Source organism: Piliocolobus tephrosceles, chromosome 2 (genome assembly GCF_002776525.5).
Source record: "Piliocolobus tephrosceles isolate RC106 chromosome 2, ASM277652v3, whole genome shotgun sequence".
Taxonomy (NCBI): Eukaryota; Metazoa; Chordata; class Mammalia; order Primates; family Cercopithecidae; genus Piliocolobus; species Piliocolobus tephrosceles.
The window spans coordinates 38874576-38888262 of NC_045435.1; the positions used below are offsets into that span (position 1 = coordinate 38874576).

The 13687-nt window shown below is 36.8% G+C and overlaps 1 protein-coding gene across 1 annotated transcript in view; it reads right to left on the bottom strand.

Annotated features, from left to right (window-relative positions):
• Positions 1–13687, bottom strand: part of HSPBAP1 (HSPB1 associated protein 1) — a 49497-nt gene that overhangs the window by 23963 nt on the left and 11847 nt on the right. The window contains exons 2-3 of the mRNA XM_023214749.3: positions 12909–13094; positions 3816–3997 (exon numbers count right to left, since the gene is read on the bottom strand). Coding sequence (XP_023070517.1) covers positions 3816–3997; positions 12909–13094 — 368 coding nt within the window. The remainder of the gene's footprint in view (positions 1–3815; positions 3998–12908; positions 13095–13687) is intronic.

Consider the following 13687-nt stretch of genomic DNA (forward strand, 5'->3'; position numbering starts at 1 on the left):
TTTGCAGCTTCATCCACTTTGGTTTTCTGTCCTTGTAATAGTTTGCTCAGAATGATGGTTTGCAGCTTCATCCACGTCCCTACAAAGGACATGAACTCATCCTTTTTTATGGCTGTATAGTATTCCATGGTGTATATGTGCTACATTTTCTTAATCCAATCTGTCATTGATGGACATTTGGGTTGGTTCCAAGTCTTTGCTATTGTGAATAGTGCTGCAATAAACATACATGTGCATGTGTCTTTATAGTAGCATGATTTATAATCCTTTGGGTATACACCCAGTAATGGGATGGCTGGGTCACATGGTATTTCTAGTTCTAGATCCTTGAGGAATTGCCACACTGTCTTCCACAACGGTTGAACTAGTTTACAGTCCCACCAACAGGGTAAAAGTGTTCCTATTTCTCTGCATCCTCTCCAGCACCTGTTGTTTCCTGACTTTTTAATGATTGTCATTCTAACTAGTGTGAGATGGTATCTCATTGTGGTTTTGATTTGCATTTCTCTGATGGCCAGTGATGATGAGCATTTTTTTCATGTGTCTGTTGGCTGTATGAATGTCTTCTTTTGAGAAATGTCTGTTCATATCCTTTGCCCACTTTTTGATGGGTTTTTCTTTTTCTTGTAAATTTGTCTGAGTTCTTTGTAGGTGCTGGATATTAGCCCTTTGTCAGATGAGTAGATTGCAAACATTTTCTCCCATTCTGTAGGTTGCCTGTTCACTCTGATGGTAGTTTCTTTTGCTGTGCAGAAGCTCTTTAGTGTAATACTTTTTTCTGATAAGAACAGTGGTATTAACAAATGTGACTTTTTGAATAATGAAATGTATCAAGTATACTGAAAATGTGTCAACATTTGGAAGATCTACATAATTCAGTAAACCAGTATTTTCCAAATGGTCCATGATAACATTACATAAGATCCATTCTGTGCAAGACAGACCAATGGATTTTATTATAAGGGTACGGAGTTCATTCATTATAGGTTCAGATTTTATATTGCAACTAATGAACCTTTAAGAAACTACACCTCATCAAGTGTGGTGTGGTATAAAAACAATTCACAATGATCTGAAAAGGCTGTTATTAATAAATACTCCTCCCTTTTTCAGTTTCATATGTGTGTGAGGCAACATTTTCTTCATATACTTTAAACAAACCAACAAATTGCAATAGCTTGGATGGAGAAGCAGAGAATCCAGCTGTCTTCTTACAGCCAGACATCAAGGAGACCTGCCGAAATGTACAACAATCCATCCCTCTGATGACATTGAAAATGTTTTGAATATAGTTATTTTCTTAAAAATATTATTATGTTAACATATAGTGGGTTGTGTCATTTTAAATAAATGAATAAACATTTTTTAAATGTACCCATTTTACTGCTTAACTACCCACCATTTTATGACAGATATAAGAAAGCTTGAAACAGCAAGTAATAAGACTTGGTGGCTGAATGAATTAAACCAACATAGGTACTTGTGATGTAAGAAGACTTAGTGCCCAGAAAATTTCGAGACAAAAGGTGATGTAATCCTAATGGACGTGGTTATTCATAGCAGAATTAATTGCCATAATATGAGCTGACAGAAACCTCATTCAACTCAAAATATCAGATTTTATAAGGACTCAGTTAGAATTCCAGCACATTGCCAAAAAGGCTGCCCTTTATATCCGCACTTAATGGACAGGTCACATACTGCTCAGTGCTGCCTTGCCTGGGATGAGACAGAACTACTAATGGGGTCAGATCAGAGACTCATCCAAGGCAGAGTGAACCTAGACTCAGGACAGAGAGTCCCAACAGGACTGAATGTATGCACACCCTCTGTGGGCACAGTAGTCATTAAAGCTCTGGAGCAGCTAAAGCTCTGAAGGCAGACTATTTGGGTTACCCCTTCCTAGTTGTATAATCTTAGAAAAGGTTTACTTAACCTCTTTGGGTCTCATTTTTCTTAAAATAGGGATAATTATTAAATCATAGAGTTACTTTGAGGATTATAAATCTAAAACATTAGAAAAACTCCCCCCAAAAGTAAGTACTTGATCAATGTTACTATTAAGCAATATTTTATCTGAACTATGGAGTAAAGTACTAGTCTAATTTACAGAGTGGTGGGGGGGTGGGTATGAGAAACATAACAAAACACTTCGAAAGTTAACTATGAAATCTGTAAGTTCCATAATTAAAGAACCATAAAGTGATCAAAATTAAGGTTGTAAGAAAAAACATCTACCTTAAAATTATCATTTAAAAATGAGTAAATAGTAGATTTGGTATTGACTTTGAATTCAGAGTCATTTACTGAATGTTTTTAAAACCTATGCATTTCTTTCATGGGTAAGAGAATGAAAATACATTCTCAATTAACAACAATGACAGGCCGGGTGCAGTGGCTCATGCCTGTAATCCCAGCACTTTGGGAGGCCTAGGTTGGTGGATCACTTGAAGTCAGGAGTTCGAGACCACCCTGGCCAACATGGTGAAACCCTGTCTCTACAAAACCATACAAAAATTAGCTGGGCGTGGTGGCAGGCACCTGTAATCCCAGCTACTGGGGTTAGGGGGTGGGCAGTGGCTGTGGCAGGAGAATTGCTTGAACCTGGGAGGCAGAGGTTGTAGGGAGTTGAAATTGCGCCACTGCACTCCAGCCTGGGTGACAGAGACTCCATCTCAAAACAACAACGACAACAACAACAACAAAACTATGGGGCAAGTTGACACATTTTTTCTTTTTTTTTTTTATAAAAAAGCAAAATTAAGCCAGGTGCAGTGGCACATTCCTATACTTCCAGCAACTCGGGAGGCTGAGATGGGAGGATCTATTATAATACCTATGTTAACATCAGCATTTACATCTTGACTCAACATAAAAAAGAAAAATATATACTGAATGGAAAATTACTGAGGAGCCAAAGAACTATCAGCCTATGAAAGGCAAGTCCAGAGAGTGGGTGGTGGCAGAGAGGAAAAGAGGTGAACAGCCTGCAGGGATGGTGAAATATTTCGCTCCACAAAGAAGGGGCAGGAAGAAGGATTCTGGAGCCTTGGCCTGAGTGGGGGCAAGGCAGAGTCCTCCAAACAGCCTCTGGAATGGCTCCCATTCCTGCCCCACACCTAAGACACACATGGAAACAAGAGCAGAGAGTTTGCAAAATTATCTCACAAAATAAACTGCCAGTTTAAGTTAGAAAACACTTAAAAGAAAAGAGGATATGGTAGTCTTGAAACTCTGTTGTCAGTTATGTCAACATACGGCAAAGAACTTCCATAATTTTACTTCTGCAAGTCACTCCCACACTTCCACAGGGCTTCCACTACCAAATACTGGAAACCAAATGTTCTCTGCCTCAGGCCATGAACTGCCAGATAAAACAGCTGTCCAAAACCCCTAGAGCAGGTAGAAATTGTAGCAGCAGCCCAAGGAATGCTTCTTCACAGAATCAGCTTTATGCTTTCATCTGCCTCACTGACGGGACAAGAACTTACAGGGAGGTCAGGAGGCAATGAAGTTTTACATACAATCTATGCTTCTAACATACTCCAAACCTACTCAAGCACTGTTTAAAAGCAAAGGAGGGTATATAGGAAGTTTGGGAGTAGGAAAACAAGGAAGCCTGCTCATCTGTGTGAGCCAAATGGTACACTTTCTTCTCTTCAGCAAATCTTGCGGTTTGAGTGGGTGAAATATCCAAGACTCATGGCGATTACTTATGAGAGAAAAAGGCAGAGAAGGTGCCAGGGAGATTCTAATTTGTGATCTTTTCTCAAAAACAAATTCCTACCAAGATTAGAAGGAAGGTTCTGACTTACCTGGAAAATATCTGTCTTGTCTTCAAATAGACTGACAAAATATTTATAGTCAGCATAAGCCCAGAACTTGGAATGGTCATAATCTCTAAATGGTCCAGAAATACGAGACTGGTCACAGTTCCAGGTCAGAAACTCTTCGAGTGTAGCTTCTACATAACTACATGTAGTTTCAAACTGAGGAACTGCAATGTAAGAGAATGCAACTTTAAATGTATAATGAACACATTTCCTAATTATTGTTGTTTTTTAAAAAATAAAGATGATTTCAACCAAAACATTAACTTTGAAGACTAACTAAAAATTCGTTTTGAGCCAGATGTGGTGGTGTATGCCTGTAATCCTAGTTTCTCTGGAGGTTGAGGCAGGAAGATGGCTTGAGCCCAGGAATTTGAGACCAGTCTGTGCAACCGAGCAAAACCCCATCTCCAAAAAAAAAATTAATTAAAAAATTTAAAAATTAATTTGTACTTATTATATAATTAGAGCCATTTACAAAATTCACAATACTCAGGATTAAACATAAAAGTATAAAGCACAGTTTCAACCTTAAGATTAAAGACTACCCTATGAGTAGATTTAGTAATCCAAACTTGAGGATTTAGTAAATAAAAACTTGAGGCACCATATAGTTAAATGCAAAATTTTATGCTGCTGACACTTGGAAAAGGCAAAGATCACTAGATATGAGGGTTGATCTGGAAAGCTTCAAGAAAAGGTATCTTATCTGTCCACAGTGGCTTGCTATTATGGGTATGACCCCAGTGAGTCAAGATTGGAGTCTTGGATTGACACAGACTATTCTTCTAAAAGAATGATGAAATTAATTTTATTTTTGCAACTTAAATAAACATAGGAAGTTAATATTTAAGAAATCTGATTATGACTTCCTTTACAAAACATGAAATCTTTTCAAGATGTGATGTAGATCAGTTAGCACAGTGCTTGACACAGCAGATTTCAGTAAATGTTCACCACTATTTTTTATTTTTTGTTTTTGTTTTGAGATAGGGTCTTGCTCGTCATACAGGCTGGAGTGCAGTGGTGTAATCTCGACTCACTGTAACTTCTGCCTCCTGGGTTCAAGCGATCCTCCTGCCTCAGCCTCTCAAGTAGCTAGGGCTAGAGGCATGTGCCACCACGCCTGGCTAATATTTGTATTTTTTAGTAGAGATGGGGTTTCGCCATGTTGGCCAGGCTAATCTTGAACTCCTGGCCTCAAGTGATCTGCCCACCTAGGCCTCCCAAAGCGCTGGGATTACAGGCATGAGCCACCGTGCCCAGACAGTGTTAGGCACTATTATTAGTACTTCTTATCCATTCATATATTTACTTGGAACCCTTTAAAAGTCAGCTGAATCAGTAGCAAGAAGAATATGAATATTCTTCTTTCAATAGCTTTTATCTTTTCTCTACGTTTCTGCCTGTAACTGCTTAGAATTACCCAATCATCTTTTTCCTTTCCCTTCTTTTTCCTAAGCCACAGAATGGCAGAGAGGTAATAGAGACAGGGTATATGTCAACGAATCATCCTAATTCATCCACTTTAACTTGTCACCTCACTTTGAGAAGCAAGAGAACTTGACTAGGGCACATTTATCTAAAAGATTAAAATATACATATTCAAGAACTATTTAAATTTTAACAATTTTTGTAAAGCACTTAATGCCTGGCACGTAGTAAACAATCAATATACATAAACTCTTAACATATCAACATTGGCCAGGCATAGTGGCACATGCCTATAATCTCAGCACTTTGGGAGGCCGAGGTGGGAGGACTGCTTGAGTCCAGGAGTTTGAGATTAGCCTGGGCAACATGGTGAAACCCTGTCTCTATAAAAAATACCAAAAAATTAGCCAGGTGTGGTAGTATGTACCTGTAGTTCCAGCTACTCAGGCAGCTGAGGCAGGAGGATCACTTGAGCCCTGGAGGTTGAGGCTGCAGTGAGTAGAGACTGTGCCACTGCACTCCAGCCTGGGTGACACAGTGAGATCCTGTCTCAAAACAAAAACAAAAACAAAAACAAAAAACAAAAAAATTATCAACTTCATCAAAAATTTACCATAAAAGCACAGAAGTACATAAAGTTTAATTTTGACAAACAAAAGTGCATGTGGCAAGAAAGCTGTATGACTCTGGGAAATAGGATTCATTTCTAAAAGATTTAAGTAACTCCACTGTAAGCCTAAACATATTATACCGTTTTAGGAGTTTTCACTTCCTAGAATTCAATCCAACTGAATACTAAAGCCATTAAATGAGCTACTTGCCCCTGGGGTGGACTAAGCAGGACTTTTCTGTTGAGGCCAGTTATCTCAGGCAAGCCTGATTTGCAGCCCCCAGAACGTGGCCTCATTAGAAGACTTCATTTTCTGTTATAGCAAGCTCTGCACGTTAAAAAATGTTAAATCTAAAAATGTAAAAATTACATATGAGAACTGTTACTGTCAGGGGAAAATTATCATGAATGGAATGAATGAAAATGACAGATCTTTTCATTTCCATAATGATTTCAAAATAGAATTTTTTCACTCTTTCCTGGTAGTAGCATCATCAAAGGTACTGCTCTGATTTTGTTATGATGACAGTTTCTTTCTGGGTAGTACAGTTGTTATTCTTAGTTTGTCTTATGCAATGAAATTATTCCTTTCTAATTTTACCAAGATTCTTTCATTTAATGTTGAAGTAGTCTAGGCAACTATAATGTTCATCCTACTTACTGTAAAGTAGAGTGCTAGGTAAGAAGCGCAACTGAGGTCAGGATTTGGCAGTAGTGTACAAGCTGAGCTTGCTTTTAATTATTATAAAAAGGGGTCCTAAAATAGTTTTTGCACAACAGGATAACAACTATTTCTCCATTTTGTTAAACTTTCATCATCTTACAAATAAGAAATAATACATGATGCCTAAACTCTAAACATGTCTTTTGATCACTCTGTCCCCCTGCTTTCAGATGTTCAGGGTTATTTCTACAACTGCTTGCCAAATTTACTGCCAGCTGAGATACAACACTGCCACTGAGCACGTATCTTGGGAAACAAATCTGATCCAAAATGCTATGTGATGTTCTCTATCTGTTTCCTAAAATAAACTAAGGAACACATGATATTCAAAAATGCCAATTATTAACACTTCTAATTCAAGTATTCTAGAAAAATTCTAACCAAGACCTAAGACCTAAAACAGAAATAAGAAATATACTCAACAGAGAGGAAACAAAGTTATCCTTACTTTTAAAATCATATGCCTGTCTAACTAGAAAACCCACAAAACAACACAAAACGACCTAGGCTAATTAGTAGGTGCACACAATATAAACACACAGAAACAAATGGCTTTCCTCTATGACCAATCACAACCAGTTAGAAAACTATAACAGGCAAAAATATTTCCTTTGTAACAGCTATAACAAATTTACAGTATTTTAAGGAATCTGTAGACCTACATAAAAACTATAAATCACTTTACTGAGACCCAAATAGACTTCATAAGTAAAGATAACATGTTCCTGTGTAGGAAGATACAGTATTATAACAATGGGATTAATTAATTATATTAATTATATATTAATTATATTATTTAATATATATTATATTATTTAATAATAATTACATAGAGCTTAATCAATTTTCATTTGAAATTCCAACAGGTCTCTTTACAGTGAGAACTTTGTGTAACTCTAAAGTTCATTTAGATATATAAAATTCAATAATATCTAAGAAAAAAGAGTAATTAGGGAGGATGAACTATATATTCAAATATTAAAATACATACCAGTACTAAAAGCATGTTTTAAAACTGTTTTACTGGCCCCCAAACTGGTAGCTTAATATGTGGCCCAAAAACTGATGCTGGAATATACAAGAATATAGTAATATAATAAAGGTGATTTCCAAAGTCAGTAGGGTAAAAAAGAAATATTCAGTAAATAGTATTGGAATAAAATTTCCAAATTTAGCTATTTGTATTAAAAAATTCATTGAATACCATATAACAAAATAAGTAAGAAATGGATAGTTAAATGTAAAAAAGAAATCATTAATCAATTAGAAAAAAATTATTAGAATATTTCTCTATTTTCAGGATAAAAAAGGAATTTCTAAAGTTAAATGAAAATAAAAATGTTAATAAAGCATTATTTGATCACATAAAAATATAAAACTGTGAAGCTAAAATGAGAAAGCAAACAATAACTAGGAAGCTTATTAGTTAACAACAGAATCTTCTTTTTTTTCATCTGTTTTACTTTTTTTTTTATTTCTAGAGGCAGGGTCTCAGTCTGTTGCCCAGGCTGGTGGGCAGTGGCGTGGTCAGAACTTTGAACTGCTGGGCTTAAGCAATCCTCCTGCCTCAGCTTCCTGAGCAGCTAAGACTACAGGTGTGCACCACCACACCCGGCTAATTAAAACAATTTTTTTTTTTTGGTAGAGACAGGGTCCTGCTCTGTTGCCCAGGCTGTTCTGGAACTCCCAGCCTCAAGTGATCCTTCTTTCTAGGCCTCCTACAGTGCTGGGATTATAGGTGTGAGTCACTGTGCCATGCCACAATCTTCATAATATATAAAGAATTCAAAAAATTTTTTAAACCCTAAAATCCCAATAAGGAAATAGTCAAAGACCAATTATCAGAAAAAAATACAAATTACTAATAAACATGAACATATGTTCAATATCACTAGTAATCAAATAAATGTATGTGTGTGTGTGTGTTTTTTTTTTTGAGACAGAGTCTCACTCTGTGGTCCAGGCTGGAGTGCAGTGCCACTATCTTGGCTCATTGCAACCTCTGCCTCTCGGGTTCAAGTGGTTCTCATGCCTCAGCCTCCCAAAGAGCTGGGATTACAGGCGTGCACCACCATGCCCAGCTAATTTTTTGTATTTTTAGTAGAGATGGGGTTTTGCCATGTGCCCAGGCTGGTCTCGAACTCCTGAGCTCAGGTAATCCACCCACCTCAGCCTCCCAAAGTGCTAGGATTGCAGGCATGAGCCACTGCACGCGGCCAAATAAATGTTAATTAAAATAATGAAATAACATTTTTCATGTAACAGGGCCTCGCTCTGTCTCCCAGGTTTGAGTGCAGTAGCGTGATCACAGCTGACTGCAGCCGCGACCTTCCAGGCTCAGGTGATCCTCCCATCTCAATCTCTCGGGTAGCTGGGACAACAGGTGCACGCCACCATGCCCAGATAATTTTTTTGTACTTTTTGTAGAGACAGGGTTTTCCTATGTTGGCCAGGCTGGTCTTGAACTCCTGGGCTCAAGCAATCCTCCTGCCCCAGGCTCCCAAAGTGCTGGGATTACAGGCATGAGCCACCATCCCCAGCCTGAAGATTTTTAAGATAAATTTCAGTTTTGGCCAAGGAGTAGCAAAACAGGAACCCTCACATGTTCTGAAAAGAATGTAAATAGAAACTACATTCGTGCAAGCCCTTAGCCATATGTTTCAAAGCCTTTCATTCTTTCACTTCACAAACTGAATGCCCATTAGGTGCTCAGCCTATGATGAGACGTGGCCCTTGCCCTCACAGAAGTGACCTTCTTGAGGGGAAGAGACTTTAAACAGGTAATTATACAACCATGTGATTACAACTGTGCTAAGTGTTACTAAGAAATACAAAGTGTTCTGAGGTAATTGAATAGTCACACCTGATTTGCGGTATGGGGAAGGATAGATTTGTCAGGAAAAATGACATTTAAGCTAAGATCTGACAGAAGGAGATGAATTAATTAGGTAAAGTTGGGGGGAAGGGAAGTGAGAAAAGAGAGGCTAGACACAGGGAACTACATACACATGCAAAGGTCCTGAAGTGGGAAGAAACAAAGCCCTGGAAATACAGAAACAGAAAAATGCTTGTCTGGCCTGAGCTCAGGGATAGAAATGATGCTGGGCCTTCCACACCACAATGGACATTTTGGTCTTTAGCCTAAGCGTAACTGGAAGCCATTTAAGTGTTTTAAGCAGAGAAGTAAGATTAGATTTGTTTTCCTAAAAGTCGTCTCTGGCTTCAGTATGAGGAATGGTATGGGAAGGGAGGACAAGGGGTGCAGACAGACTAGGATGAGGCCATACAACTATGGAGGTGAGAGAGAGTGAGCGGGGTAACGCCCACTAGAGGACAGCTGTGGAGACAGACAGAAGCAGGCAGATGCTAGATATTTAGGATGTAAGTAACTGAGTCACAAGACACCACTCAAGACAAGCAATCAGAATGACTCAGAGGTTCTGGTGTAAGGAGCTTCACAGATACTGCTGCTAATGATGATAATGTCATACCCTTTGATCCAGTAACTCTCCTAAGAATCAATCCTAAGGAAGTAATCAGAAACTTTGACAAAATTTGTTTGCAAAGATGTTCACTACAGTCTTTTTAAAATTTAAAACTTGTAAGCAATCTAAGTCATCAAAACTTTAAAATAAATTATGATACTACCAAACAATAAATTATTAGGTAGCCATTGAAAAATCATACAATCTCAAGCTGCTCAGAGTAAAAGAAAAAAAAAGCAAGCTGTGAAAATTAATATAACTTTATTTTTAAAATACAAAAAGGCCTACATGGGCCTACCTCAAAATATAACTAGTGGTTATCTCTGAGTAGTGGGATATTTGCAAGTTGTATACTTACTAAGGGTAGTATCCAGAATATATAAAGAACTCTTATAACTCAATAATAAAAAGACAAAAACAATTAGAAAATGGGCAAAGGATTTGAACAGACATTTTTCCAAAGAAGATATACAAATGGCCAATACACACATAAAAAGATGCTCAACATTATTAGTCATTAGGGAAACACAAATCAAAACTATAATAATACTTCCCATACACTAGAATAGTTATAATTTTTTTTCTTTGTGTTTTGTACTTTTAGTAGAGACAGAGTTTCACCATGTTGGCCAGGCTGGTCTCAAACTCCTGACCTCATGATCCGCCCACCTTGGCCTCCCAAAGTGCTGGGATTACAGGTGTGAGCCACTGCATCCGGCCTAGAATAGCTATAATTTTTAAAATGGAGTGTTGGCAAGGATGTGGAACAAACTGGAACTCTCATACATTGAAGGTGAGAATATAAAATGGTGCAGCTGCTTTGGAAAACGGTTTCTTAAAATGTTAAACACAGAATTACTGTATGACCCAGTAATTCTACTCCAAGAGAAATGAAAATACATGTCCACACAAAAACTTGTACATGAATGTTCATAATAGCATTATTTGTAATAGCCAAAAAATGGAACGACCCAAATGTCCATCAACTGATGAATAAATAAATAAAATGTACATATTCGTACAACAGAATATTATTTGGCAATAAAAAGAACTGAAGTACTGATACATATTACAACATGGATGAACCTTGAAAACACACTAAATGAAAGAAGCCAGGCACAAAAGGGCCAATATTGAATGATTCCACTTATATGATATATTCTAAGTAGTCAAATTCATAGACACAGAAAGTAAATCAGTGGCTGCGAGGGCCTGCAGTAAGGCAGAATGGAAAATGATGCCTTAATGGGTACTGGGCTTCTTTATGGGATAATAGCAATATTTCAGAATTAGATAGTAGTGATGGTTGTACAATATCGTGACTATACTAACAACCAATGAATTGCATACTTTTAAATAGCTAAAATGCTTAATTTTGTTATGTAGATTTTATTTAATAAAAAAGAACCTTGTCTTTACTAAAAGCTCACAGTCATTTCTCACAACCTCAGAGAGTTATTTCCCTTTTTTTTGTGCTTAAGTATTAACTTGAAAATGTCAGATTACTGTGTCTCATATTTAAAATGGGATAATAGCAGCACTGTCCTAAGGTTTTAGGAAGATTCAGAAAGCTAATACTTTGCAAAGTATTCACAATAGTGCCTGAAACAACAGCTTTAAATAAATGTTAGCTATTGGTAGTATTGTACTTGGAATCTAACCAGAATGTGAAAAAATTACTATTTCTATTTTTATCCAAATTAGTATCTAACAGACACTTCAATGAGAGGCAGATTTCTTTGACTAAAATCAACAAGGAAAAGGCACAATTTGATTTTTATATTATTGCTGCTGGTCTAAGATTGAATTTTAAACAGTTTGATCTTTGATTATAATGAGATGACAAAGAGTTCCAGGTATATTCAACATGCTACAACTGTCACAGGAGTACAAAGGGGTTCCAGACACCAAAAACTAAATAATTCTGTCAGCAATGCTACAAGGTCGAAATGAGAGAAAGCAGGTTGGAGCAGCAGGAAGGGAAGCTGGGGACTTTTCTAGTTCTCCTGAGCTGTTAATAGATATTAACAAGCCACTTTACCTCAATGCTTAAAAAAACTGAAATTCTAGACTACCAAACTTACCCATATTGAAATACAAGTTAAACACCAGAAAATGATTATAGACTCTCTTAGATTAGAAACAGTAGTTTTAGAGTTAATGGTAAATTATCTAAATTTTAGAGTTAATGGTAATTGCTTTATCTGAAAATAGGGCAAACAAATCAAAATGTTATGTCTTCAGAAAAGAAGAGGCAAAATCTATTTGCTTAAGAGAATAAAAGAGCGAGCTGTACATATGGTTCATGTTTGTGCAATGCAAAACAGGTCAGTCAGTCAATAAAGCAGAGGGATAAAACTACAACCAAGTAATTATACACCTATAAATAGTGCCTGAAACCACAAATAAAAGGACACATTCTACTTGAGTAAAAAGTGGACGGCACTATTAGATTAGGATTGGGCTAATAGGAACATAAATAAGAGCACATTAACAAATATTTATTTATTAAGTGTCTAACATTTAATGAACCACAATAACATCTAGCAATATACATATAAGATACATGAACAAATACATTTTGTATGGGGTCATAAACTATAGACTGTTTTGTCTATAGTTTATATAGACAAAAACAAAAAACACTTAAGCCAAACTGTTTTCCAAACCTTCCAATAAAATATTCCTGTATGTACAGTGAATGGTAAAAAAAAAAAAAAAAAAAAAAGGATTAGAAAGGATTCTCAAGAGATCAGGAGGCCACTGCTGAGAATGCAGGGATGCTCCTGAAGAGACATTATGATGGTGATTACCTATAGTCATACCTGTGCTCATGCTTTTCATCCCCATTCTGAATCGTATCCGTTTGCCATGAAGGACCTCTGAAAGGTATTTAGCATCCCAGTGTCGTGCTGGCCAATCAAACACCATGTTACAGAAGATTGCAGGTTGTTGTAAAGACATGACAATTTCTTTTGCTTTCTCTGGTGTAAAAGGTTTGACATGTTCACCTAGAAAGAGAAATGAATAGAGCAATAGATAGAAAACTATCAAGTTTTTTCATACAATATGCAGAAAAAAATAGCTAATATTGTTTTTATCATGGTAAATCATTCTCTACAATTACAATGATGTACACATCATTTACTGCTGTTTCTATACACATATGACCTCAAAAGACCTAATTCTTTTCTTTTTTTAGATCCAGGGGTATATGTGCAGGTTTGTTACATGGGTATATTGTGCAATGCCAAGGTTTGGGTTTCTATTGAACCTATCACCCAAATAGTGACCACAGTACTCAACAGGTAGTTTTTTAACCCTTGCTCCTCTCCCTGCCCCCTCTCTTTTAGAGTTTCCAGTGTTTATTATTCCCATCTTTATGTCTGTGTGTACTTGATGTTTAGCTCACACTTATAAGTGAGAAATTGTGGTATTTGGCTTTCTGTTTCTGCATTAATTAACTTAGGATAATGGCTTCCATCTGCATCCATGTTGCTGCAAGGGAAATGATTTCATTCTTTTTTATGGCTGCATAGTATTCCATGGTGTGTGTGTGTGTGTGTGTGTGTGTGTGTGTGTGTATATATATATAATATTTTCT